Here is a 25,442-nt window from a genome sequence, read left to right as displayed (position 1 = left end):
GGTGACGTCACTCCGGTCATCACATGATCCATCACCATGGTAAAAGATCATGTGATGGATCATGTGATGACCGGAGTGACGTCACCACAGGTCATTTTCCTGTAATGAATGCTCACCACAGGTCCTGTTCAGCAAAGGAGACAGAAGGAGATGCCGGCCTCCGCGATCAAGTGGACTAAGGTGAGTTAAATTTTTTTATTTTTTTTTTAACCCCTCCAGCGCTATTTTACTATGCATTCTGTATTCAGAATGCTATTACTTTCCCTTATAATCATGTTATAAGGGAAAATAATAATGATCGGGTCTCCATCCCGATAGTCTCCTAGCAACCGTGCATGAAAATCGCTTGCTTGCGATTTTCACGCAACCCCATTCACTTCTATAGGGCCTGCGTTACGTGAAAAACGCAGAATATAGAACATGCTGCGATTTTCACGCAACGCACAAGTGATGCGTGAAAATCACCGCTCATGTTTACAGGCCCATCGAAATGAATGGGTCGATATTCAGTGCGGGTGCAATGCGTTCACCTCACGCATGGCGCCCGTGTGAAAGGGGCCTAAGGCTTTTGCTGTCGCATGACAAATGTGATCACCCGGCACCTTTACATTACAAACGTTTGTTCCTGATAATTGGCGTCATCCTCTATACATAGCTCTGTATACGGCTCTTGCCACTTTACAGTCTCTGCGGGAGGGGAAGTACTCCACGTCTTCCTGGGGACTGTATTCAGAAAGCTGGAACGCGACTTCAATTTAGAGTCCACATTACTGTCGCAATTCTGAGCCTGTGCGTCTAATGACCCGGACTAGATCCTTATGATGCCGGGGAGTTTGGACTGGGATTTGCTGCCATAAAACGGACAGCAGGGAAGGCAATAAATATCCGCGCTAGAAGCGACTTCTAACTAGCTGGTAACAGACCTGACACTTCACACAGCACTTCACCAGTTTGATACGAACACAGCCAGAAAACGACTCGTCCCTTTAACCCGTGTGATATTACGGCAAACGCTGCCAGATGTCGCCAGAGAATATGAATTTAAAATGAACCTAATGTTTGATTTGGACAATTATTGAAAATGATTTGATTCTATAAATAGGAAACCTATGGGGGAATGTCAGAAAATGTATTCAGAAGACGAGCACAGACAGTCCTGACACGGAGCGGTGTAATTCGGCCTGGAGATGTAGGGTATGGTCAGATCTGAGCACCCAGTCAGCAGGAATGTCATAGGGGTCAGCCGCACCGTAGGAAGTCCCTCCATTCTCCATCTCTCCTAATTAATGGGGGTTTCCAGGATTTTAACCCCTTAGTAACCATGCAGATTTTTTAAAAATCGCATTCCAAGAGCTATAACTTTTTTTTTTTTTTCATCAATGTACTTGTGTGAAGTCTTAATGTATAGTTTTTAATGCTCCATTTTGGGAACATGTAATGATTGATTAAAGACATCTGTTTAGCTTTCGCTTACATCAGTAAAAAGGCGTATTAGTGGTCACTAAGGTTGTAATATTGATCCTCTGGATAGGTCATCAATATCAGATCGGTGTGCGCCCAACACCCGGCATCCCCTGACGATCAGCTGCTTAACTCAGTACGTCATATGTCGGGAAGATTACGTCATACATAATAGTACATCATGGTGATCGGCCGGGCCCCTGCTGTATCCGCCGCCATCGCTGTAAAAGCCTATGCCGGCGGATAAACCCCTTCTATGCCGCAATTCGCAATGACCGCGGCATAGAAGGGGTTTGCTGCGGGTGAGGGAGCCCATCGGGTTCCCGTGCTGCTGTGGCATGGACCCAATGGGTGACAAGGCAGCCCGATGCCGTGCAGAGGCTGCCCAATGCCTTGCACAGCATCAGGACCTGCCTTCTACGGGACCGAGGAGATTCAGCCCCAGGCCCGGTCTCCTAGGCCAGTGTTTCCCAACCAGTGTGCCTCCAGCTGTTGAAAAACTACAACTCCCAGCATGCCCGGACAGCCTTTGGCTGTGCGGGCATGCTGGGAGTTGTAGTTTTGCAACAGCTGGAGGCACACTGGTTGGGAAACACTGGCCTAGGCAACCTGTTAGTGTATGACTCAATGCATTACAATACAGATGTATTGTAATGCATTGCAGAGGGGATCAGAACCCCAAAAGTTGAAGTCCCAGAGTGGGACAGAAATAAAGTCTTTAAAAAAAAAAAGACAAAAAAAGTTTTTAATTAAAAAACAAACAAAAGTTTCACGTAAAAAAAATAAAAAAGGTGATCAAAAATGTGCATGTCCCACAAAATGATACCAATAAAACCATCACCTCATCCCGCTAAAAATTAGCCCCTACATAAGAAAATCGCTCAAAAAAAAAAAAAATATAGCTCTCAGAACATGGAGAAACTAAAACAATTTTTTTGTTTCAAAATATGCTATTATTGTTTTTAAGTTAAATAAATAAAAAAAGTATACATATTAAGTATTGCCACGTCCGTAACAACCTGCTCTATAAAAATATCACATTATCTAACCCCTCAGCTGAACACTGCAAAAAAATAAAAATACAGAGCCCAAAAAAAAATTTGTCACCTTACATCACAATGATTGCAACACAAATCAAAAAGGCGTGTGCCCCCCAAAATAGTACCAATCAAACTGTCACCTCATCCCGCAAAAAATTAGACCCTACCTAAGACAATCGGTAAAAAAATTAAAAAAAACTATGACTCTCAAACAATGGAGATACTAAAATGCGATTTTTTTTTTGCTTCAAAAGAGCTATTATTGTGTTAGTGAAATAAATACCGTAAATAAAAAAAGTAGACATATTAGGTATTGCTGTGTCCGTAACAACCTGCTCTATAAAAATATTACATGACCTAACCCCTCAGCTGATCACCGTAAAAAATAAAAAATAAAAACAGTGCCCAAAAAGCCATTTTTGTCACCTAACATCACATAAAGTGCAACACCAAGCGATCTGATCAAAAAGGCGTATGCGTCCCAAAATAGTACAAATCAAATCGTCACCTGATCCTACAAAAAAAGAGATCGGTCAAAAAATAAAAAAGCTATGGCTCTCAGACCATGGAGACACTAAAACATCATTTTTTTTTGTTTCAAAAATGCTATTATTGTGTAAAACTTAAATAAATAAGAAAACGTATACATATTAGGTATTGCCACGTCCGTAACGATCTACTCTATAAAAATGTCACATGACCTAACCCCTCACATGAACGCTGTAAAAGTAAAGAAATAAAAACTGTGCCAAAACAACGGGTCACCTTGCCCCATAAAGTGTAATAATGAATGATCAAAGAATCCTGTGTACCCAAAAATTGTACCAATAAATACGTCAACTCTTTCTGCAAAAAATGAGCCCCTGCACAAGACGATCGGCAGAAAAATAAAAATAAGGCGTTCAGAATATGGAGACACAAAAACTTTTTTTTTCCAAAAATGTTTTACTGTGTAAAACTAATACAAACATATAAAGTAGACATATTTCATATCATTGCGTCTGTAACAACCTGCTTTATAAATATACCGTAGCACATGATCTACCCTGTCAGATGAATGTTATAAAAAATAAAAACAGTACCATTTTTTGGTTACCTTGCCTCACAAAAAACATTATTTAGAGCAATTAAAAATCAAATGTACCCCAAAATAGTATCAATAAGACTGGCACCTTATCCCCTAGTTTCCAAAATGGGGTCACTTTTTGGGAGTTTCTACTGCAAGGGTGCATCAGGGGGTCTTCAAATGGGACATGGCATCTAAAAACCAGTCCAGCAAAATCTCCTTTTCTTCTGCGCCCTGCCGTGTGCCCTTACATGAGTTTACGACCACATGTGGAGTATTTCTGTAAACTGCAGAATCAGGGTAATAAATATTGAGTTTTGTTTGGCTGTTAACCCTCGATGTGTTAAAGAAAAAAATAGATTAAAATGGAAAATCTGCCAAAAAAGTGAAATTTAATCTCTATTTTCCCTTAATTCTTGTGAAACACCTAAATGGTTAACAAAGTTTGTAAAATCAGTTATGAGTAACTTGAGGGGTGTAGTTTCTACAATGGGGTCATTTATGGGGGGTTTCCCCTATGTAAGCCCCACAAAGTGACTTCAGACCTGAACTGGTCCTTAAAAAGTGGGTTTTGGAAATTTTCTTAAAAATTTTAAGAATTGCTTCTAAAATTCTAAGCCTTCTAACGTCCTAAAAAAGTTAAATCACATTTACAAAATGATGCCAACATAAAGGAGACATATGGGGTATGTTAAAGGATAACTGTCATGTTTTCATCAAAAAATCAATTTTAGCATATGTTACTGCTGTAGCACCATTATGCATAAAGCATCTTTAGTTTCTTCACATACCACTGTTTTCCTTGAGTTTTTCCCTTAGTTACGGCTGTTTAAACATTTACAATATGAGGACCTTCTCAAGATGGCTCCTCTGCCAGTTCTCTGAGGCCAAAACTGCTTTCCCTCACTTCCCATACACACTTGCTGTAGCCAGCAGCTCCCTGCCAGCCAATCAGATTGGATTACTGAGAGACACGCCTCCGCACTCTGAAACCTAATGCAGGCATGCAGTGTGAAGGACAGGACCGCCCCCATGTCTGTCTTCTCAGAGAAGCCCCAGCAACTGGAAAGGGACGGAGGACATTAATGAAAGCTGTTATTATAAGGTAATTACAGATCTTTTGACAATCATTGACAGACTAAGGCCTCATACACACGTTGTTGTGTTCCGTTCCGCAAAATGGGGTTCCGTTTCAGTTTCCGTGTCTCGTTCCTTTATTTTTGGAGGACCACCAGACATAAAGGAAAGTAAAAAAAAGTCTAAGATAGGTTTGCCATGCAAATGATAGGAAAAAAACGGACGCAGATGACAATCTTGTGTGCCTCCGCATTTCTTAGCGGTCCTATTGACTTGAATGGGTCCGCAAACCGTTTTCTGTGAAAATAATAGGACAGGTTATATTTTTTTGAACGACTGGAACCACAGATCACGGACGCGGATGACAAACGGTGCATTAGCCGAGTTTTCAACGAACCCATTGAAAATCAATGAGTCCGCAGAAAATCACAAAAAACGGCACAACGGACACGGAATAAAACAACGGTCGTGTGCATGAGGCCTAACTCAGGTATACATGCCTAGCTCTAATAAACTAGCAAATAAAAAAAAAGACAGTTAACCTTTAAGTAATAAATATTTTATGAGGTATCACTTTCTGTTTTAAAAGCAGAGAAATTGAAATTTTGAAAATTGTGAATTTTTCTAAATTTTTGGTAAATTTGGGATTTTCCCATAAATAAAGGTGAAATATATTGACTCAAATTTATGACTATCATGAAGTACAATGTGTCACGATATACCAATCTCTGAATGGCTTGGATAAGTAAAAGCGTTCCAAAGCTACTACCACATAAAGTGACACATGGCAAAATGGCCTGGGCAGAAGGGCGAAAACTGGCCCAGGGGAGTTGTAGTTCATTGACAGATAAGACAGACTGAAACAGCAGACACTAACATATGCCGCAGTTCAGACTCCTGCGCTCTCCATGCGTTTCTTACCTGCCTCATCCCCGGGTGGTAGGTGTTTCCTAGGCAGATCTCGCAGCCCAGGTCCCGCAGCTGATCCGCAGTCACCCCCTTCATTGTGCCCGGAGTTACCATTGGCATAAACACCGGAGGGGTAATAGCAATTCACAGGCCCGAGCTTTCGTTACCGGACATTGTATTTTAATACGGCTGCCGGCACTGGTAAGGATTGCGCATGCGCCATCCCTCACAGGAGCCGGCCGGCAGCCAGATCACAGAGAGAGGGGCGGGCACACAGGGGCTGACGTTTCGTGTACAGAGACGGGCCACTCCCTCAGGCAGGGATAAAGCCTGTGCACGAAACATCAGCACAGGGAGCCTGGTGGAGGACGTCGCGGGTCACGTGAACCGCCTCAGCGCCGCAGAAACAAGATATATATTTTAAATTCAGACAACCCCTTTAAGTGGTCCGCTGCGAGTGGCCAGCGTCACAGCCAGGTAGAAGGAGACGCCCACTGAGGAGGGCAGAGGTCTCCTCATCCCTGTAGTGATGGCCTGAATTAGCATATGTGGCGCCAGAAAACAAAGAGGGGCTTAGTGGCGCAATAGAGGGGTTTATCAGAAAAAAAAAAGGTTGTGCATCTGCAGCAGCCAGAATACTTAAGGTAAGTTTAAAAAAAACCAAACATAAATCACTGAAAAAAGGTGCACCACAATAATATGTGACTGCCCATACTGGCTAGACCCTCGCGCTGATGTTAAAAGTCGAGATTTTAGCCAATATCTTCCAGTCAGGAACATATCAGAGCCCCGCGCACCCCGTCAAGGTGGGTCCTACTGCTAAACTACCTATCGTGTGTGAACACAGTCTGATAGGTGCTAAGGACCGACTCACAGTCGCATATTATTGTGGTGCACCTTTTTTTATGTATTTTGATATTTTCATCCACACATTATTTAATCTTGTGTAGGATGTTTTTGTGGTGCATGTGGTCCGCTGCCGGCATCCTCCATTGTATGAAGTTTAAAAAAAACATGAAAGGTCCTCTTTAATTGAGTGTTTATGAGGTCAGGAGATCAGAGATAAGGCTTCACATAAGCTGTCAGCTGATGGGATTCAGGAGGGACAGTCTGCAAATAGACTGATTTTTAACCTCATGTATCACATAAACTGATGACATTTTTTAACAAAGTTAACCAATTTAAAAAATGATTGTTTTTTTCCAGCCCAAAATGAGTCAAATATAATCATAAAAAAATTGCCCTGAAGGTGTTCTTGGCCTTTAAAGAGAATTCCCATCCCATTCCAGAGGGATCCAAGCTATTGAATACACCCAGCGCTTCCCTGTGGGGGTTGAAGGGCTTGACGTAGGAGCCGATGAGGACATCTCAGGAAGTCTTCTACTACAGCTCACCCAACCTCCTGTACAAGTACTAGAAAGCTTCCCCATCAATGCAGATAAAAACGTGGGCCTTTAAGTCCAGCATCTATACTGTAAAAGTAGAGCTTTACTTTACTTATGCCTTTACTGTACATCAGTGGATGCTCAGGCCTCGGGAAAAGGTCCCCCAACTGCTAAAATATAAGACCCCCACGTCACAAAGGCACAGCCCCCAACCACCTGACCTGGTGGGACACATGAACATTGGGCTATGCACTTTCAGGTGACCTCCTGACGCATTCCTCCAATGATGGTCACTCTGCACCTATAGAACGGCGTCCGTCTCTCATAGGCTCCCTGTTAGAAAGGAAATAAATGCGAGGCATACTTTTTTTTTTACTGCATGCCTCTGTAAAGAACAGCTATCCATACAGCAGAAAAACGGAATCGCAGCGTATACTGGCCCAACCGAGGCCGCAAGGACACCATGGATATGCTTCACACATTGACATACGGTAAACTGACCATGCAAAAAAAACTCATAGTGAGGGCAGCCTTACAGAGGGGGGTTTCTGGATCAAAGACCCCCCCTCCTGTTATTTGATGCAGTAAACCCCTGGAAAAGGCGGTTCTAGCCCCGGAGGACTAAGCAATACCACGTATTACACAGATACAGGAGATGACCATTACTAGGCACTATTAGTAGTATATGCAAAAACAAGTCACCAAAAGAACTGCATTAGATAAAATGAAATGTGCAAGCGCCACCTTCTCTTTACCCCGATCCGGCCATACGCGAGACGTACTGTATATCAGCCGAACCCACCAATTTCTGCAGGACTGGGCCACCATCCAATGTGAAGGGGGGCGTCCCGACTCTCCCTGATAGCAGATGTGTGTGCGTGCATGTGGGGGGATCCTAAGGATCAGGCTGCTGGATTTCAACATGTCTCATCATTTTGCTCTTGGCAAGACACGCAATCACCAGACGAATCTCTCCAGGCGGCATTACAGAGGTCGTTTCTCCTACAAGCAGCATCTCTATAAAGGGGTTATCCAACCCCTAAAATGCCTCCCCAAATGCCCGGGCCCCTCACATATATTGTATGCGTGGATGAAAACATCCGGTGACCGGCGGGGGGAGCAGCCAATAGCAGGCCCCGACGGGAACGGGCCTCCTGGAAGACGCTAGGGAGGCTCGTCCCCGTCGCTGCCCGCTACTGGCTGCTCCCCCCGCCGGTCACCGGATGTTTGCATCTGCGCGGCGGCTGTACAGACACCAGGGAGCGAGGTAAGTACAATATGTGTGAGGGGCCCGGGATTTTCTGGAGGCATTTTAGGGTTTGGATGACCCATTTAAAGCGGCTATCCTGTGAATAATGTAAAAATGAAAATCCAATAGTATATACTACATGACAATCTCTTTCTAACCAGCTAAGAACCAGCCCTGTACCTCACATGGATCCAGAGATCTCCCCATTCATTGTCCAAGGGCTCAGCTAGATTTATTTCAAGCTGGCAGCTCAGGGGGCGTGTCCTTTCTGCTGCAGCTGGTGGCAGTTCAAGGATGGAACTGAGCGTGTGCGTCCACATCAGTGAGCTGGACAAAGAATTTTCAAAAAAAAGAGCAAACAGCTCGGTGGCTGTACTAAATTTTTAATTCATTCCTATTACAAAAACATTCAGATCCAGGTGCTGGTTTGAAAAAAAGGAGACTATTTTCCGTGGGACAACCCCTCTAAGGTAGCGCCGCGTGGATACAGCTTGAGGGACGCTATGTGCCTCCACATCTAAGGCAAGAAAGGGAAAGTTCATTTTTCCATTGCCTCATTATTGCCTCTGCACATGAAGAGACAAATAAAAAGTACAGAATTATAATATTATACATCCCGAAAGGTCAATCTGACCGTCACACCTGAGCGGAGAAATGCGTCGGTACAACCGGTTTGATCATTAAGACCAGAGAGGATCATAGTAAAAGCCGAACATTTATATCCGCACAGAACGCTCTCTGCACAAACCGTCCAGAAAGTAAAGATCCGGCCTCTGACCAGAGGGCCATTGTCATGTTCTTCTGCACCCGCGAGGCGAAGTGATGAGAAGAAAGCGCCATTATTCTATACCAGACGCGTGTCGGTGTCATAGAGAGAAAATAATTGGTTAACTCACGGATTGTACTGGAAGATGTCTCTGGCGACCTTTTCCTCCACTTCCAAACACTCAAACGGCAAATCTTTGCTTATGAGCTTCAGCGCATCCTTCGTGAACGAATGGAGGTTCTCCTGCAGAAGAGAAGAAAAACATATCTGGGTCATACAGTCCTTAAAGGGACCTGTAACCAGCCACCTTCCTATCCAACTGTTTGCACAGAAATAAAACGCGGTGTCAATCAGATGCTGCGTTCCTGAGTTGTGACACTTTTTCTTAATACGCAAACTAGGCCTTTGGTGCCATGAGGGCGTCACCGTTGCTCTTGTGGAACCCAAGCTCTGCTCATCTCTGTGGCCAGCGCCTTCCCGGGTGCTCTGCCACTGCCTGGCCTTGTCGATCAAGGCAGCAGGCCACAGAAAGGGGCGGGGCTTGGGTGCAACAAGAGCAATGGCGACGCCCTCAATGCATCAAAGGCATCATTTGCATATTAAGAAAAAGTATTGTAAATCGGGAACAGAACCTCGGGTCAACAAAAGAAAACCAGCATTTTAATCAGTTGAAGCACGGCTATGGGGTCTATGGAAACCGCTTGATAGGGAGGTCGCTGGTGACAGACTCCCTAGATGAACCCCCCATATCAGCAGGAGCGGCCGGCAACCTAATGTGTGCGGTGCTGTCCCCCAACAACAGATGTCGAGGGGTTGGATTACAACATGCCCAATCTTTTTGTTACCAAGAGAGATGAGATGGCGCCTGAGGTGTCTGCCAGGAGCTTATTCCCCCTCCCTATTTGCAAAGAGGGGTGAGGAGGATCGGCCTATCCAATGCGTACGGCCAGATTTAGGCACTTAAAGGGGTTGTCTCGTGAAGCTATATGGATGTCAGAGAGCGGGACCCCCACTTGAAATTCCCCTCTAACAGACTTGAGCCGGACATTCAACGCCATGCAGTACTACAACATTATCCCCTATTATCCGTGCACCTATTGCCCCTGTTCGAACTCAAAGCCAGGACCTCCATGTTGCTCGTTGGGAACGTCTTGGATGGACCACAGGATATGTCCCAAATATCTAATAGGCTAGGGCAGCGTTGGGCAACCAGCGGCACTCCAGCTCTTGTGAAACTACAATTCCCATATTTCTATGAGCGTTCTGATGCATGCTGGGAGTTGTAGTTGCACAACAGCTGGAGTGCCGCAGGTTGTCCCTTCTTACCCCCTACAACAACTCCCGGCTGCTCCGCGCTTGTGCATGGTCCTCTCCATTAAAGTCTGCTGGAGCAAGCAGTGCTGGACGGGGAGGCATTTTGCCATCTCACGGGCATCTTTCCAACAATTCTGCATTTGCCACTGGATCTAACCAAAGGGCAGCAGAATTATTACCAACAATCGGGCGGCACAACCTCTTGAGTTCAGGGACAGGCCTCTTACTGTACATTGCATTTACACTTCAATCCTACATTTTGCTGACTATGGAGCACAGATTCCATTTGGCATCAATATGAAGCAGCAAAATGATAAAAAAAAAAAAATAGGGTTTATTATAAAAATGCATTCATTTGGAAAGGCAGGATATACCCTTTAAATATTAAAATATGAATTTACCACCAAGGCCACAACAGCCACAATGAAGGAGCAATAACCCCCCCCCCCTTCCCATAGAGATCTGCTATTGAAGCAGCTGAATTGTTGTATAATATTAAATGGATTAAGCTAAAGATTTCATAAAAAACTGAGATTTTTCCAAGTTAGTATTCGGTATGCGGAGAGCGTCCCTACAGCAACACTTGTTCTCGTCTGGAGATGCTGCACTGCTATTTCTGGAGCAAATTTCATGGGTCTTCAGACTGAAAGAGCAATAGGGACACCCACTGGAGACACAAAATGTAGAAGACCACACTTCTTTCAAAATGACAGAAGCTACGTAATAGCAGGATGTGAATGAGATGTGGTCTTCAGGACGTCTTCCATCTTAAGTCATTCGAAAGACAAAGTGCCCTTTCGCTTAAAATGAATACGAACTTATTCACACCCTATTTTTTTTTTAGGTCCATTTTTCTACACTGATCAACTTCTACATTTATTGCAATAGGGGTTGATTCTCGTTTGTCTGATACAAAGCACCAAATCTTCTGCATAGATGTAAAATATAACATTCTGCCTACAGCCACCACTAGAGGGAGCTTGGGAGCATACCGGATACTGCTCACACATTGAACTCTTCTAACAGCAAAACACTATGCAGTACGCTTTTAAGCTCCCCCTAGTGGTAGCTACAGGCATTCAACATCTTTATTAATTTGTAACAGCCAGAAATATTGCCAGCTGAAGGCCTTTGGAGTCTCAATTTTTAGCCCACAAAAGATTAGGCATATTGAAGGGGTTCTCCAAGAATTAAAGAAATGAAAAAACATATTTTATAATAAAGATATTCACAAATACCATTCATTACTTAGAATGGCTTGTTTTGTCTCAGGAGCAATCATTGGGAGAAATAAAATGGCCGCCGTCCTATCAGTACACACAAAACCTGTCCTAACCTCACAGGAGGACAAGTTACTTCACCACAATGCCTCATCCTCCTCTCTGGTGGCTGGGACAGTGGGAGCTCACATAGGCTAGCGCTTTTTTCTATAGTGTGCAAGCACGACCACTGGTGCTGGGTGGCAGAGTGGCCGTAACCATGGAAACGAGCCGTGTATAATGTGATGGAAAAATGAATCCAGCCAGAAAAAGAGGGAATATGGACAATCACAATACATTAGTAAGTGCCTTGTATTAATTTTCTGTACAAGATAAATGCCATTTGTTGAAGTGAGACAACCCCTTTAATGCTCCGCTGCATCCGTCCTCCATAGGGTCCTATAAAAACATCTGCTTTTTTTGTTTTTAGTTTTTACTGCATATCTTTAGCACACCCTACTATGTACACTGAAATACACCAGCTAGACTGAGGCCAAAAAGACACACTTTTGGGTTTAGTCTGGCCAACGTTACCCTATGTGCACATCAGGTGCCCACCAGGTGCTTTCCCAAACCAAATGTGAACATAGCCTTCCAAAGGCTAATACTCAGAGGTTGGTCTGCAGACAAATCCCCCCCCCCCCCCCCCCCCGTCTGTGTAAGTAAATACTTATATTCCCGTGAAATAATATTTTTGGCCCCACACTAATTTTGAAACTTTACATTGCTCCATTCCTCTGTACTTCCTACTACAATTCACAATAGGATGGTAGCGCTCCCCTTCTCAGTAGGTTGTGTCCCTTTCAGCACTGTTCGATTTCTTATGTTAACTCACAGTTGTTAATTTATTCAGACATTTCCAGGTGTATTAACAGAGGAACAGCACATTGCCGAATTCGGGATTGCTATTTTGTGGAGCTTACTAAAACAAATGTGAGGATGGCAGACAGGTCCGAAGGGATGGAAAAGAAAGGGAATGTAATTTCTTTTTATGGTACAAAGACTCCACAAGTTCTTCCTGTCTTGTAGAAAACTGATAAGGCTACTTTCACACTTGCGTTGTTCTTTTCCGGCATAGAGTTCCGTCACAGGGGCTCTATACCGGAAAAAAACTGATCAGGTATGTCCCCATGCATTCTGAATGGAGAGTAATCCGTTCAGTTTGCATCAGGATGTCTTCAGTTCAGTCGTTTTGACTGATCAGGCAAAAGAGAAAACCGTAGCATGCTACGGTTTTATCTCCGGCTAAAATAACTGAAGACTTGCCTGAACGCCGGATCCGGCATTTTTTCCCATAGGAATGTATTACTGCCGGATCCGGCATTCAGAATACCGGAATGCCGGATCCGTCCTTCCGGTATGCGCATGCGCAGACTGAAAAAAAGGTGAAAAAATAAATGCCGGATCCGTTTTTGCCGGATGACACCGGAAAGACGGATCCGGCATTTCAATGCATTTTTTCGACTGATCAGGCATTTTTAAGACTGATCAGGATCCTGATCAGTCTTACTAATGCCATCAGTTAGCATACATTTTGCCTGATCCGGCAGGCAGTTCCGGCGACGGAACTGCTTGCCGGATCTCTCTGCCGCAAGTGTGAAAGTAGCCTAAGGAAGAGGTCCGTCTCCGCCAGGATTCCTCTGGGAACAGTAGGTGCTAAGAATTAGGGGTGAGGGGGAGTTTTCTGATCAAGCAAGCAGTCTCAAAGCCAGGCAGAACCCATATATTACCATATTTTTCACTCCACAAGATGCACTTTTCCCCCCAAAAGTGTGTGGAGGGGGGGGGGTGGCAGTATGTCTAATGAAGCGAATACTAATTAGTGCTTCCATTATGGAAGTGCCCATTAGTACACAATAGGACCAGGGACCGCTGAGTATAGCGCTCCTTGTGCTGGCTGTCCTCACTGCTCCCTGGTGACGTCAGGCCACCGTGCAGTGTCAGCAGAAACCAGGGAGCGGTGACTGCAGGAAGAGTTACAGGATCTCCCGAGTGGAGAAGAATTCGGATCAGGAGAGGTAAAATTATTTATTTTATGTCTGAACTGGGGTCTGGTGAGGAATGGTAATCTAATTTGGGGGTCTGATCTGAGGTCTGATAGGGATTGGGGGTCTGATCTGAGGTCTAGTGAGGATTGGGGGTTTGATCTGAGGTCTAGTGAGGATTGGGGGTTTGATCTGAGGTCTGATGAGGAAGGGAGGTCTGATTTGGGGGTCTGATCTGAGGTCTAATGAGGATTAGGGGTTTGATCTGAGGTCTGATGAGGAATGGAGGTCTGATTTGGGGGTCTGATCTGAGGTCTAATGAGGATTGGGGGTTTGATCTGAGGTCTGATGAGGAATGGAGGTCTGATTTGGGGGACTGATCTGAGGTCTAATGAGGATTGGGGGTTTGATCTGAGGTCTGATGAGGAAGGGAGGTCTGATTTGGGGGTCTGATCTGAGGTCTAATGAGGATTGGGGGTTTGATCTGAGGTCTGATGAGGAATGGAGGTCTGACTTGGGGGACTGATCTGAGGTCTGATGGGGAATGGTGGTTTGATCGGAGGTCTGATGGGGATTGGGGGTCTGATCCAAGGTCTAATGAGGAATAGGGGGTCTGATCTGAGGTCTGATGGGGATTGGGGGTCTGATCTTAAGTCTGAGGGAAAAAAAAATAATCTTAGTTTCCTCCTCTAAATCCCTGGTTTGTCTTAAGGTCCGGTGAGTCCTATTGTCTGAAAAATATGGTACTTCTAATGCCCTAGCACTGGAGTGGCAGATTAAACAGAAACCTCCTGAGACAGATAAATAACTATTATTTTGCTTTTGGATCGAATTTTTTTTCTTTTCTTACTTTATTGCCTCGTTACCTCCACTTAGCCACAGAGGACATGTAATTTATGAGGGTCCTGATGTACACGGCACATCTTCCCTCTGTAAACATAATGAATATTTCAGCTTTTATTTTTTTTGCCTTTAAGCTGTTCTTAGAAGTCGGAATAAAGATATATCTGCCAAGCTCTGCACTGGAACAGAGTCAAGGCGATAGAAGACGCCCATGGAGATGAAGTTGTGCGATGGCAGCAGCAGTGCCCATTACGGCAGCTGTGATCACAGATAGTCTGTCTCGCCAGCCGTGAAGGCTGGAGGAAAACCTTATCAAGCTCACCTTTGTCGGGTTCCAGTCGTCCAGCCGGTTGTCCAGCACCACGTCATAGCAGAACGCTCCGGAGATCACTGCGCAGAGGACAGAGGCATGTGGTTAGATGGATAACATTTCCATATTCGCTGCCAGTAAATCCGCATTAACCCGGGCACTGGCAGGAAAGCGCAATGTACTAAATACATGTAGACAATGCAGAGGCGGCCAAGCTAAGCCGGTCAATATTATACTTGTGGAATAGCAGGGCCAAGCGCTGGGTTTTAGGTAAATTGGAACATATTGATCTTCCATGTAGTAATATTTGCTGTGATGCACGGACAGTTCCACAGGGCAGTTCTCCGATGTTCAGGGAAAGGAAGAATCCGTTTTGGATGCTTTATCTTTACAGGGGTTCAGCACATGAATCGCTGCCCCCTAGTGATGCATCAGGGTGGGGCGGCTCCCTCCCTGCACCAACTGTGCACTAAAAATCACTAACTTCTGGGACCTTGATAGAAAGCTATTCTTTTACTGCCACAGATTTTTTTTTCAATTCAGAACCCTTTAAAAGGATTGTTTCATCTGACACACTGTAGGCATATCTGGGGCCCACACCCATCTCCAGAACAGGGCCCCTGAAGCGAGCAGAGAGCAGCCATCCTATATTCATTGCTATGGACTGACGAAAACAGCCGAGCAGTCCTACAGAAGTAAATGGAGAGGTAACCACGTTTGCGCGGTGCGCTCGCCATTCATTACTGACAGGATAGAGTCAGACTGCGCAGGGACACACCCCAACTGGTAACACCCCTCTGTACCCTTACTGCAGGCTGCTAGCAATTCATTCATAACTTCTAGCAGAACTAATAAAAGAACGGTACAACATACAGACATAAGAATAGATGCTCCAGAATAGTTATTACATGGGGAATGCATGGAGCTATTAATACAGGCATGTCAGGAGTGGTGACAGCTCCTCTTCAAAGGGTTATCCAACCCCTTTAATGACCCCTCAAACAGGTTGTACTTACCCTGTTCCCCGACACCTGCGTCGCTCCTGATGCCTGCACAGCCGCTGCTGTATCTCCCCTTGGTTGTATGCCAATAGCAGGTCTCAAAGGGGATGAGCCTTCCTAGCATCGCGGGTAACGCTAGGGCGGCTTGTACCCGTCGCGGCCTGCTATTGGCTGCCCATATGTTTTGATCAGTGCGATGGGTAGATGCAGCGGCGGGCATCAGGAGCAATGCAGGTGTCAGGAAGCAGGGTAAGTACAACCTGTATGAGGGGCCTGGGAATTATAGGGGTTGGATAACCCCCTTTAAAGGGGCTGTTTTTCTAGTTATATATAAAAAAAAAAAAAAAAAAAAAGCACTGTAAATCTGATGGTCAGCAATATACACATAAGCTAAGCAAGTTTTAGGCAAAAAAAATTATATTTACTCCTTCACCTAGTTCAGTTCTGGCCCTTTGTTGACATGCAGTAGCAGAGCTGTGGGGGCGTGGAACACCAATCTCTAAGGTTATCCTCATTATTATTATTTGTAGGTGTCAATAAAGACTGCCTTTCCCTCCACCTGCTCTGCAAAAAGAGTTTATAAAATTGCTCATGTTGGAGATGTAGGACTACAAATCCCAGCTGTACAATGACACTGCTGATGCACACAGGATCTTCCCCCTACCTGTTCTTGTGCAATGCTCTGCAGACACTCTCTTACGGTCTTTGCTAGCTCTGTGTCTGCAGGGTGAAGAGGGAGGGAAGATCCTGTGCAGAGGAAGAGGAAAGCCTGCAGCTGCTCAGTACCTGAGGCAGAGCCTGTGCTGCTGGTGGTAGAAGGGGTTAAACTTCCCAAGGCCCCACGGTTCCATAGTAACCAACTGGGACCACACCATTTTTCCACAGGGGCTTCAACAGAAGCATAGAATGTGCGTCTGAGGCATCTGAAGGGTTAAATGACCAGGATGTGAGTTATCTTCTATCCTGGTCATTGTGGGTCGGTGTCAGCTGTATTATACAACCGACACCGGCTGCATAAGGAACGTATGAGTCTGTTCCATACATACCCTACACATGTATGATGGATATACATGTCATGCGTCGTTAAAGGGGCTGTGCAGGCAGGATATACTAAAAGTCTATCCTCAGGATAAGTCACCAATATCTGATCTGCGGGGGTCCGACTCCCGACACCCTCAGCGATCAGCTGTTTGAAGAGGAGGTGTTGATCCGTGTGAGCGATGCATCCTCTATATTACACTGTGCGTCGTCTCGGAGACAAGTACTCGCTCCATTCACCTGAATGAGCCTAGGCAATGCTTACAAAATCTTAGTCAAAAAGTTGGAATGGACAAAATTGGGGTGTTTATGGTCTGCCTATATCCCACCTTCTTATCAAGGCTCTTGGTATAGTTAAGTTCTGCTGAGATGAAGTCGTTTTACAGGACATCCTCTCCTCCATTCCACTGCCATTTGGATTCTATCCTGGTCCGCCAGTAGTCTTCCTTTACACAGAGACCACCTGTTACGGCCAGTGACTGTCTGCAGTGGTCACATGGTGACTTACCACATCATCACTAGGGCCCCATAAACAGGAAAGTGCAGAGGAGCAGCAGGGGATGGGTGAGGCCATGATTACATTTGTGTTATTTTATACCATTGTCAGCCGTTTCTTAAATATTTAATGCGGGTGGGAAACCCCTTTAAAGGCTATGGATACCCGTGGGGGCATTTTTTTTTATTATTGCAATTCTCTTATTTTAGGCAAAAAAAACAACAACATTTCTTTCAATTGCTCTTTATTAAAAAAAATATAAATAAATTAACAGTTTTTGTGATACAGGGGTTAAATGTCAGTCTATTCACAGACTGCCACTTTCTGCTTACTCAGATGCTGGCTCATGTACAGATCTCATATCTGATCTTCTGACCTCATAAACACTCATTTAAGCCATATTCTTATCAGTTTGAAAACTTGATAAAAGCTCTACATGAGCCATCCTCTGACAGACTGACATTTAACACCTGTATCACAGAAACTGTCCGTAGACTTTAAAGGGCATCTGTAAGCAGTTTTGTAACTATGAAATTAGCTGCCCTGTTAGGCTACTTTCACAACAGCGTTTTTTGCGGATCCGTCATGGATCTGCAAAAACGCTTCCGTTATAATAATACAACCGCATGCATCCGTCATGAACGGATCCGGTTGTATTATGTCTTCTATAGCCATGACGGATCCATCATGAACACCACTGAAAGTCAATGGGGGACGGATCAGTTTTCTATTGTGTCAGAGAAAACGGATCCGTCCCCATTGACTTACATTGTGTGTCAGGACGGATCCGTCTTGCTCCGCACCACATCGCGGACAGAAAAACGCTGCTTGCAGCGTTAATTTTGTCCGCGATGGGGATGCAACCAAACGGAACGCATTTTGGTGCACTCCGCTTCGTTCAGTTCAGTTTTGTCAATGACAATGAATGGGGACAAAACTGAAAAGTTTTTTTCCCCGCTATTGAGATCCTATGACGGATCTCAATTGCGGAATTGAAAACGCTACTGTGAAAGTAGCCTTACATGTGCACTCGGCAGCTGAGTTTTAGTATAAGCTAATGAGCCTCTAGGAGCAACGGGGGCGTTGCCCTTACACCTAGAGTCTCTGCTCTCTCTGCAGCAGCCTTGCCTTCTCCACTTTGATTGGCAAGGTCAGGCATTATGTTTTCACTGCCTGGCCCTGTCAATTAAAGTGCAGAGGGCGCAGCAGTTGCAAACAGAGCAGAGCTACGTGTAAAGTTAACGCCCCGTTGCTCCTAGGGGCTTATTTGAATGTATTAAAAGCGCACATGTAACAGGTCAGCCAGTTGCACAGGTACAAATCTGCTGACAGACGCCCTTTAATGCGCTGGTGACAATTCACGGACGGGCAGTTTTGGAGACTAAACTTTCAGACTTCAGCGATCATCCGATCTAAGTTGAGGCTGGTAGTATTTCTGCTCTCTGTGACATTCTTCGACCAAACCTGGTCATTTTGTCAGCAAAAAAAGGAAAGAAAAAAAAAAAAAAGGATGAAGACACGAGCGTGTGACGCCCCCACCCTTCGTGAAGAGTAAGATCTGCAGGAGAAAGGCTTTCTTGTCTAATAACGGAGCCATAAGACGGCAGATATCAAACATAATATCACAACACACAACCCGAAATTACGGAGGACTTCTGCTTTAATCTCAGCCGCTCCTGTGAAGTCTGAAGAGTATTTACAGAGGGCACAGCTTGTATGGAGGGAACAGGGCTGCACGCGTTTCATGATTTGAGACACCTTGATCCTCTCGCTCATACAGCACTACAACGCCTCCCGACGAAGACAAGAAGAAAAAGTGTGAGGACGGCAGACGAGGATGGGACTGTCGCAAGATCCATCTCACGCCTGTAAATCCTCCGTTAATTAATAATGCATCGCGCTTCTTTCCATAATTCTGCGCTGGCGTCGGAGATCTCATCAATTCTTCATAACACGCTGTTTATTGTTTTCATTACACGGATACAAAGCAGACGTCGCTGCATGAGGCTTCAAGGATTAAAAGTTTTCCTGTTTAGACAAAACTATCTTTACGGGAAGCCCAACTAGCAGCTATGGGCCTGACTGGAGCGCTTAATGGGCTCTCAGGGGGTCTTAGAACTCTATGTTGTGCCGTTCCTCTACTATTCCTGCTAGAAGTTTGTGAATAAAGGTACAACTTAGCGTCCCTGTGCAGGGACCCACCCCCAGTTGTCCCATTATTCACAAACTTCTAGCAGGAATAATAGAGGAACGGCATAACAGAGCAAAGGCCCCTGGCAGACGAGCGTTACTCCCGCAGCGAGTCCGCATCGCAGCACCTGGCCTGACCTCCCACTGCCGGGATTTCCATAGCATTATGCTAGTGTTATCCAATACATTCCAGAACTGTAAGGGTTACATAGCATCATAAATCAATATAATGCTGTGTGACCCCCGGCAGCGCTGGGAGGTCAGGCCGGGTGCTGCGATGCAGACTCGCTGCGGGAGGAACGCTCGTCTGCAAGGGGCCTAAGAAGAAATGCTCCAGAATGGTAATTTAATGTGGAATACAATTATTTAGTAAAACAGACATGTCAGGGGAGATGACCACACACTGCATGACACGGCAATTCACCACAAGTGTCATGTACCTCCCCTCACACAGCGGGGCATACGTACTAACCCTGTGGACAGGTTTATCACAGTGTCTGAGGCTGGAGGAAAAGTTTGGTGCGTGGTTAGATGCATTTCGTCTGACTTTATTGATTGGGCAGCTTACTTGGCAACAAAGTTTTGCACCAAACTTTTGCATATTAAGCCGCACCCCATTTCCCTCTCCCCTTTCCCAGTATGCCGCTCCCCTTTCCCACTGTCACTCCTCTCTCACCTCTTTTTCCCACCAAGCCACTCCCTCCCATTTCCCACCAAGCCACTCCCTCCCATTTCCCACCAAGCCACTTCCTTCCATTTCCCACCAAGCCACTCCCCCCCCTTTCCCACCAAGCCACCCCCCCCCCCTTTCCCACCAAGCCACCCCCCCCCCCTTTTCCCACCAAGCCACCCCCCCCCCTTTTCCCACCAAGCCGACACCCCCCCCCCCTTTTCCCACCAAGCCGACACCCCCCCCCTTTTCCCACCAAGCCGACACCCCCCCCCTTTTCCCCCCACGCCGACCCCCCCCCCCTTTTCCCACCAAGCCGACACCCCCCCCCCTTTTCCCACCAAGCCGCCACCCCCCCCCCTTTTCCCACCAAACTTTTCCCACCAAGCCACTCCCCCTTTTCCCACCAAGCCACTCCCCCTTTTCCCACCAAGCCACTCCCCCTTTTCCCACCAAGCCACTCCCCCTTTTCCCACCAAGCCACTCCCCCTTTTCCCACCAAGCCACTCCCCCTTTTCCCACCAAGCCACTCCCCCTGGTAGACTAGATGCAATCGATTACTGTAAAACTAGGTGCTTCTACAAGAAAAAAATAATAATAAACTGTAAAGACTACTTTGTCACATCCATAAGGATGATAAAGCCACACGTTCAGGCAGTCCCAGGCAATTACCATAACGAAGCCCTAAATGTGCCCCGTCAGTACTGTACACCGGCGATGGAGTCAGGAAGAACACGTGGGAGAAAGAGGAGAAAATAAAAACACAAAGGAACAAGTCCCTGACCCCAATCATGTCAACAGTATGAAAAGTGACAATTACTGAGGGAAATCTCACAAGACGCCAAATACACAAACATCCTGGAAGTTTAATTATAGAGGAGCCGGGCGAAGGTCTGGTTATGACAGGCGCTGGGTACGGGCTGTGTAATGAGAAATCACAATGTGCAATTTCCCATCCCTGGCACTGCCCACCTCCTAGTGCCCCTCTAATTACCCAGTCATTAGAGTCCATGTTTTCATTAGCGCGCAGTAATAACCACACTAATTAACACCGCGCACGCTCCGCATTAGATTGTTTCCCATCATTGTCTGCTTGCTTTATTCTTCCTATTTGCAGATTTCTGCCCGATGCTTAAAACGCAAAAGCTAAAACTTTTTAAAAATTGTGTGCGGTTGTGAGGCAGGGTTTGCTCTAGAATGGCATTACCCATAAAATAACTACTCTGGAGGCTCTTTCCTTAGACCTCTGCAGTGGGCCGTTCTTTCGTTATTCCTCCTGAAAACTGTCAGCTGGGTTTTACCATAGCCCTGATCACAGGGGTGCGTCATTACACATGAGTGGCACTGACTGAGGAGTGTCTGTAGGGACACACCCCAAACTGGTAACTGAGGAGTGTCTGTAGGGACACACCCCAAACTGGTAACTGAGGAGTGTCTGTAGGGACACACCCCAAACTGGTAACTGAGGAGTGTCTGTAGGGACACACCCCAAACTGGTAACTGAGGAGTGTCTGTAGGGACACACCCCAAACTGGTAACTGAAGAGTGTCTGTAGGGACACACCCCAAACTGGTAACATCAAGTTGTCAGTTTATTCATACATTTCTAGGAGGAATAACAGAGGAAGAGCACAGTGCAGAGGTCTAAGAAAAGATGCTCGAGAATTTGCTGGCACCTCCTCTTTAGGGTACTTCACACTTGCGTTAAACATTTCCGGTATTGAGATCCGTCCTAGGGTCTCAATACCGGAAAAAAACTGATCAGTTTTATCCTAATGCATTCTGAATGGAGAGCAATCCGTTCAGGATGTCTTCAGTTCAGTCACTGTACGGTTTTTGGACGGAGAAAATACCGCAGCATTCCGGAACACTTGGCATTATTTTCCATTGAAATGCATTAATGCCGGATCCGGCCCCAAGTGTTCCGGAAAAACTGATACAGTTTTGAGGTCTGCGCATGAGCAGACCTTTAAAAATGCGAAAAAGATAAATACCGGACCCGTTTTTCCGGATGACAACCAGAGAGACGGATCCGGTATTGCAATGCATTTGTGAGATGGATCAGTCTTCAAATGGTATCCGTTTGCTTCCAGATTGTCGTATCCGGCAGGCAGTACCGGCGACGGAACTGCCTGCCGGAATCCAACAACGCAAATGTGAAGTACCCTTAAAGGGATGTTATTATCCAGCAAACTGGATGGTGCCATATGATTTTCAAATATACTCCCCATCTCAATTCATCACTGTTTTCACAATCTCTGATTGCAATCTTTGAATGAGATGAAAATCTGTCAGGGTCATTGGATAACCACACAGGTGCACGAGCAGAGCTTTCTTTTGTGCAGTCCATTGCATGACCGGACAGATTTTTATATGGATGACACATCCTCAGGATTGGTGGGGGTCTGACTCCCAGCACCACCGCTTAGCGCCTGCAGTAAAAGGGCCGTGGCAGGAACACTGCAGCCTCTTCCACAGCCTGATGTCACGTGGCCTCTGTGCAACTAAGTCCTATTCAAGTTAAAAGGGTTTTCTGAGATTTTTATACTGATGACAGATCCTCTGACCGTTGGGGGTCCGACACCCGGGACCCCCGCCGATCACATGTTTGAGACGGCAGCGGCGCTCCTGCATTCTCTCAGCTCACCAAGCACAGCTCTGTACATACTATTAGCATTCAATTCTATGGGGCTGAGCTGCTCCTAGGCCATGTGAACGATGAACGTGACATCACATTGGCTAGGCTAAGCTGGAGAAGGACGCGGTGCTACTGCGAGCTCTGATGCCTTCGAGCTGATCAGTGGGGGGTCCTGGGTGTTGAAACCCCACCGATCAGATGCGGATGGATCTATCCAGAGGATAGGTCATCAATAAAAATATCTCGGAAAACCCCTTTAATGACATTGATCTGCAATACCAAGCACGGCCACTATATAATGTACGGCGCTGTGCTTGGTATACCATGAAAAGGCCACAGTGCTCGTCCGTCCTGCCCCTTCTAGAAGCTGATCGGCATGGGTGCAGGTAGACAAATCATACACCGACGACCTATCCAACATGACGGACACCACGAAAGAAGCCAACCTACACCACTGTAAGTCAATGAAGTACGTTAGACGCTGGTGGTATCAATCACTATGACAGATTCCAAAAATTGTCCTGGCTTCCGCTATGAAGTGTGAGCATAACCTGAAATACAAAACGAGCCTCACATAAAACATTTCAGGTAGTTCTCATTGATAGAAGCTGAACCTGACCTGGTATTTCCGGAGCCCTGATGAGGGTCACAATGTAGTCATCTTTAAAAGCTTGTTCCAACACATGTCCAAGTATGGCGGCACAGGATCTCCAGTAAGCCTAAAACCCAGAACAAAGTGCCATTAATTCCATGGCTCTGTACATCAAGAGGGGCTTACAAATACAAAATATACATAACAGACTGGTACAGAGGAGGAGGGGACCCTGCCCACAAGAGCTTACAATTTATAAGGGAAGGGGAGAACACAGAAGGTGAGGGTATAGGCTGCTCATGTGGCTGTGTGGTGGCAGCATGCTCATTGCAGATGGTAGGCTTTCCTGAAGAGGTTGGTTTTCAGATTTCTCTTGAAGGTTTGGATGTTGGGCTAGTGAGTTCCAGAGTAGTGGAGATGAACATGAGAAATCTTGTAGTCGAATGTGTGAAGAACAGATGAGAAGAGAACAGACGAGGAGGTCAGGTTGTGGATATAAGGAGGGGACAGGTTGTGGACGGCTTTATACACTGCTCAAAAAAATAAAGGGAACACTTAAACAACACAATGTAACTCCAAGTCAATCACACTTCTGTGAAATCAAACTGTCCACTTAGGAAGCAACACTGAGTGACAATCAATTTCACATGCTGTTGTGCAAATGGGGTAGACAACAGGTGGAAATTATAGGCAATTAGCAAGACACCCCCAATAAAGAAGTGGTTCTGCAGGTGGTGACCACAGACCACTTCTCAGTTCCTATGCTTCCTGGCTGATGTTTTGGTCACTTTTGAATGCTGGCGGTGCTTTCACTCTAGTGGTAGCATGAGACGGAGTCTACAACCCACACAAGTGGCTCAGGTAGTGCACCTTATCCAGGATGGCACATCAATGTGAGCTGTGGAAAGAAGGTTTGCTGTGTCTGTCAGCGTAGTGTCCAGAGCATGGAGGCGCTACCAGGAGACAGGCCAGTACATCAGGAGACATGGAGGATGCCTTAGGAGGGCAACAACCCAGCAGCAGGACCGCTACCTCCGCCTTTGTGCAAGGAGGAACAGGAGGAGCACTGCCAGAGCCTTGCAAAATGACCTCCAGCAGGCCACAAATGTGCATGTGTCTGCTCAAACGGTCAGAAACAGACTCCATGAGGGTGATATGAGGGCCCGACGTCCACAGGTGCGGGTTGTGCTTACAGCCCAACACCGTGCAGGACGTTTGGCATTTGCCAGAGAACACCAAGATTGGCAAATTCGCCACTGGTGCCCTGTGCTCTTCACAGATGAAAGCAGGTTCACACTGAGCACATGTGACAGACGTGACAGAGTCTGGAGACGCCGTGGAGAACGTTCTGCTGCCTGCAACATCCTCCGGCATGACCGGTTTGGCATTGGGTCAGTAATGGTGTGGGGTGGCATTTCTTTGGAGGGCCGCACAGCCCTCCATGTGCTCGCCAGAGGTAGCCTGACTGCCATTAGGTACCGAGATGAGATCCTCAGACCCCTTGTGAGACCATATGCTGGTGCGGTTGGCCCTGGGTTCCTCCTAATGCAAGACAATGCTAGACCTCATGTGGCTGGATGATGCTATGGACTGGCCCGCCCGTTCCCCAGACCTGAATCCAATTGAGCACATCTGGGACATCATGTCTCGCTCTATCCACCAACGTCACGTTGCACCACAGACTGTCCAGGAGTTGGCAGATGCTTTAGTCCAGGTCTGGGAAGAGATCCCTCAGGAGACCGTCCGCCACCTCATCAGGAGCATGCACAGGCGTTGTAGGGAGGTCATACAGGCACGTTGAGGCCACACACACTACTGAGCCTCATTTTGACTTGTTTTAAGGACATTACATCAAAGTTGGATCAGCCTGTAGTGTGTTTTTCCACTTTAATTTTGAGTGTGACTCCAAATCCAGACCTCCATGGGTTGAAAAATTTGATTTCCATTATTTTATTTTTGTGTGATTTTGTTGTCAGCACATTCAACTATGTAAAGAGCAAAGTATTTCAGAAGAATATTTAATTAATTCAGATCTAGGATGTGTTATTTTTGTGTTCCCTTTATTTTTTTGAGCAGTGTATGTAGTTAGTATTTTAAACTGAATTCCCTGGACAATGAGGAGTCATTGAAGGGATTGGCAGAGGGGGAGGCAGA

At 45.9% G+C, this 25,442-nt stretch overlaps 1 protein-coding gene across 1 annotated transcript in view; it reads right to left on the bottom strand.

The window, feature by feature from the left end:
- MRPL39 (mitochondrial ribosomal protein L39) overlaps positions 1-25,442 on the bottom strand; it is a 99,909-nt gene that overhangs the window by 37,445 nt on the left and 37,022 nt on the right. Inside the window, exons 4-6 of the mRNA XM_040423213.1 lie at positions 23,316-23,415; positions 14,677-14,744; positions 9,084-9,196 (exon numbers count right to left, since the gene is read on the bottom strand). Of these exons, the coding sequence (XP_040279147.1) occupies positions 9,084-9,196; positions 14,677-14,744; positions 23,316-23,415 (281 nt within the window). The remainder of the gene's footprint in view (positions 1-9,083; positions 9,197-14,676; positions 14,745-23,315; positions 23,416-25,442) is intronic.

This window comes from Bufo bufo, chromosome 3 (assembly GCF_905171765.1).
Source record: "Bufo bufo chromosome 3, aBufBuf1.1, whole genome shotgun sequence".
Classification (NCBI taxonomy): domain Eukaryota; kingdom Metazoa; phylum Chordata; class Amphibia; order Anura; family Bufonidae; genus Bufo; species Bufo bufo.
The sequence above is the reverse complement of the archived record's forward strand: the minus strand, read 5'-3'. Positions and strand labels throughout refer to the sequence as shown.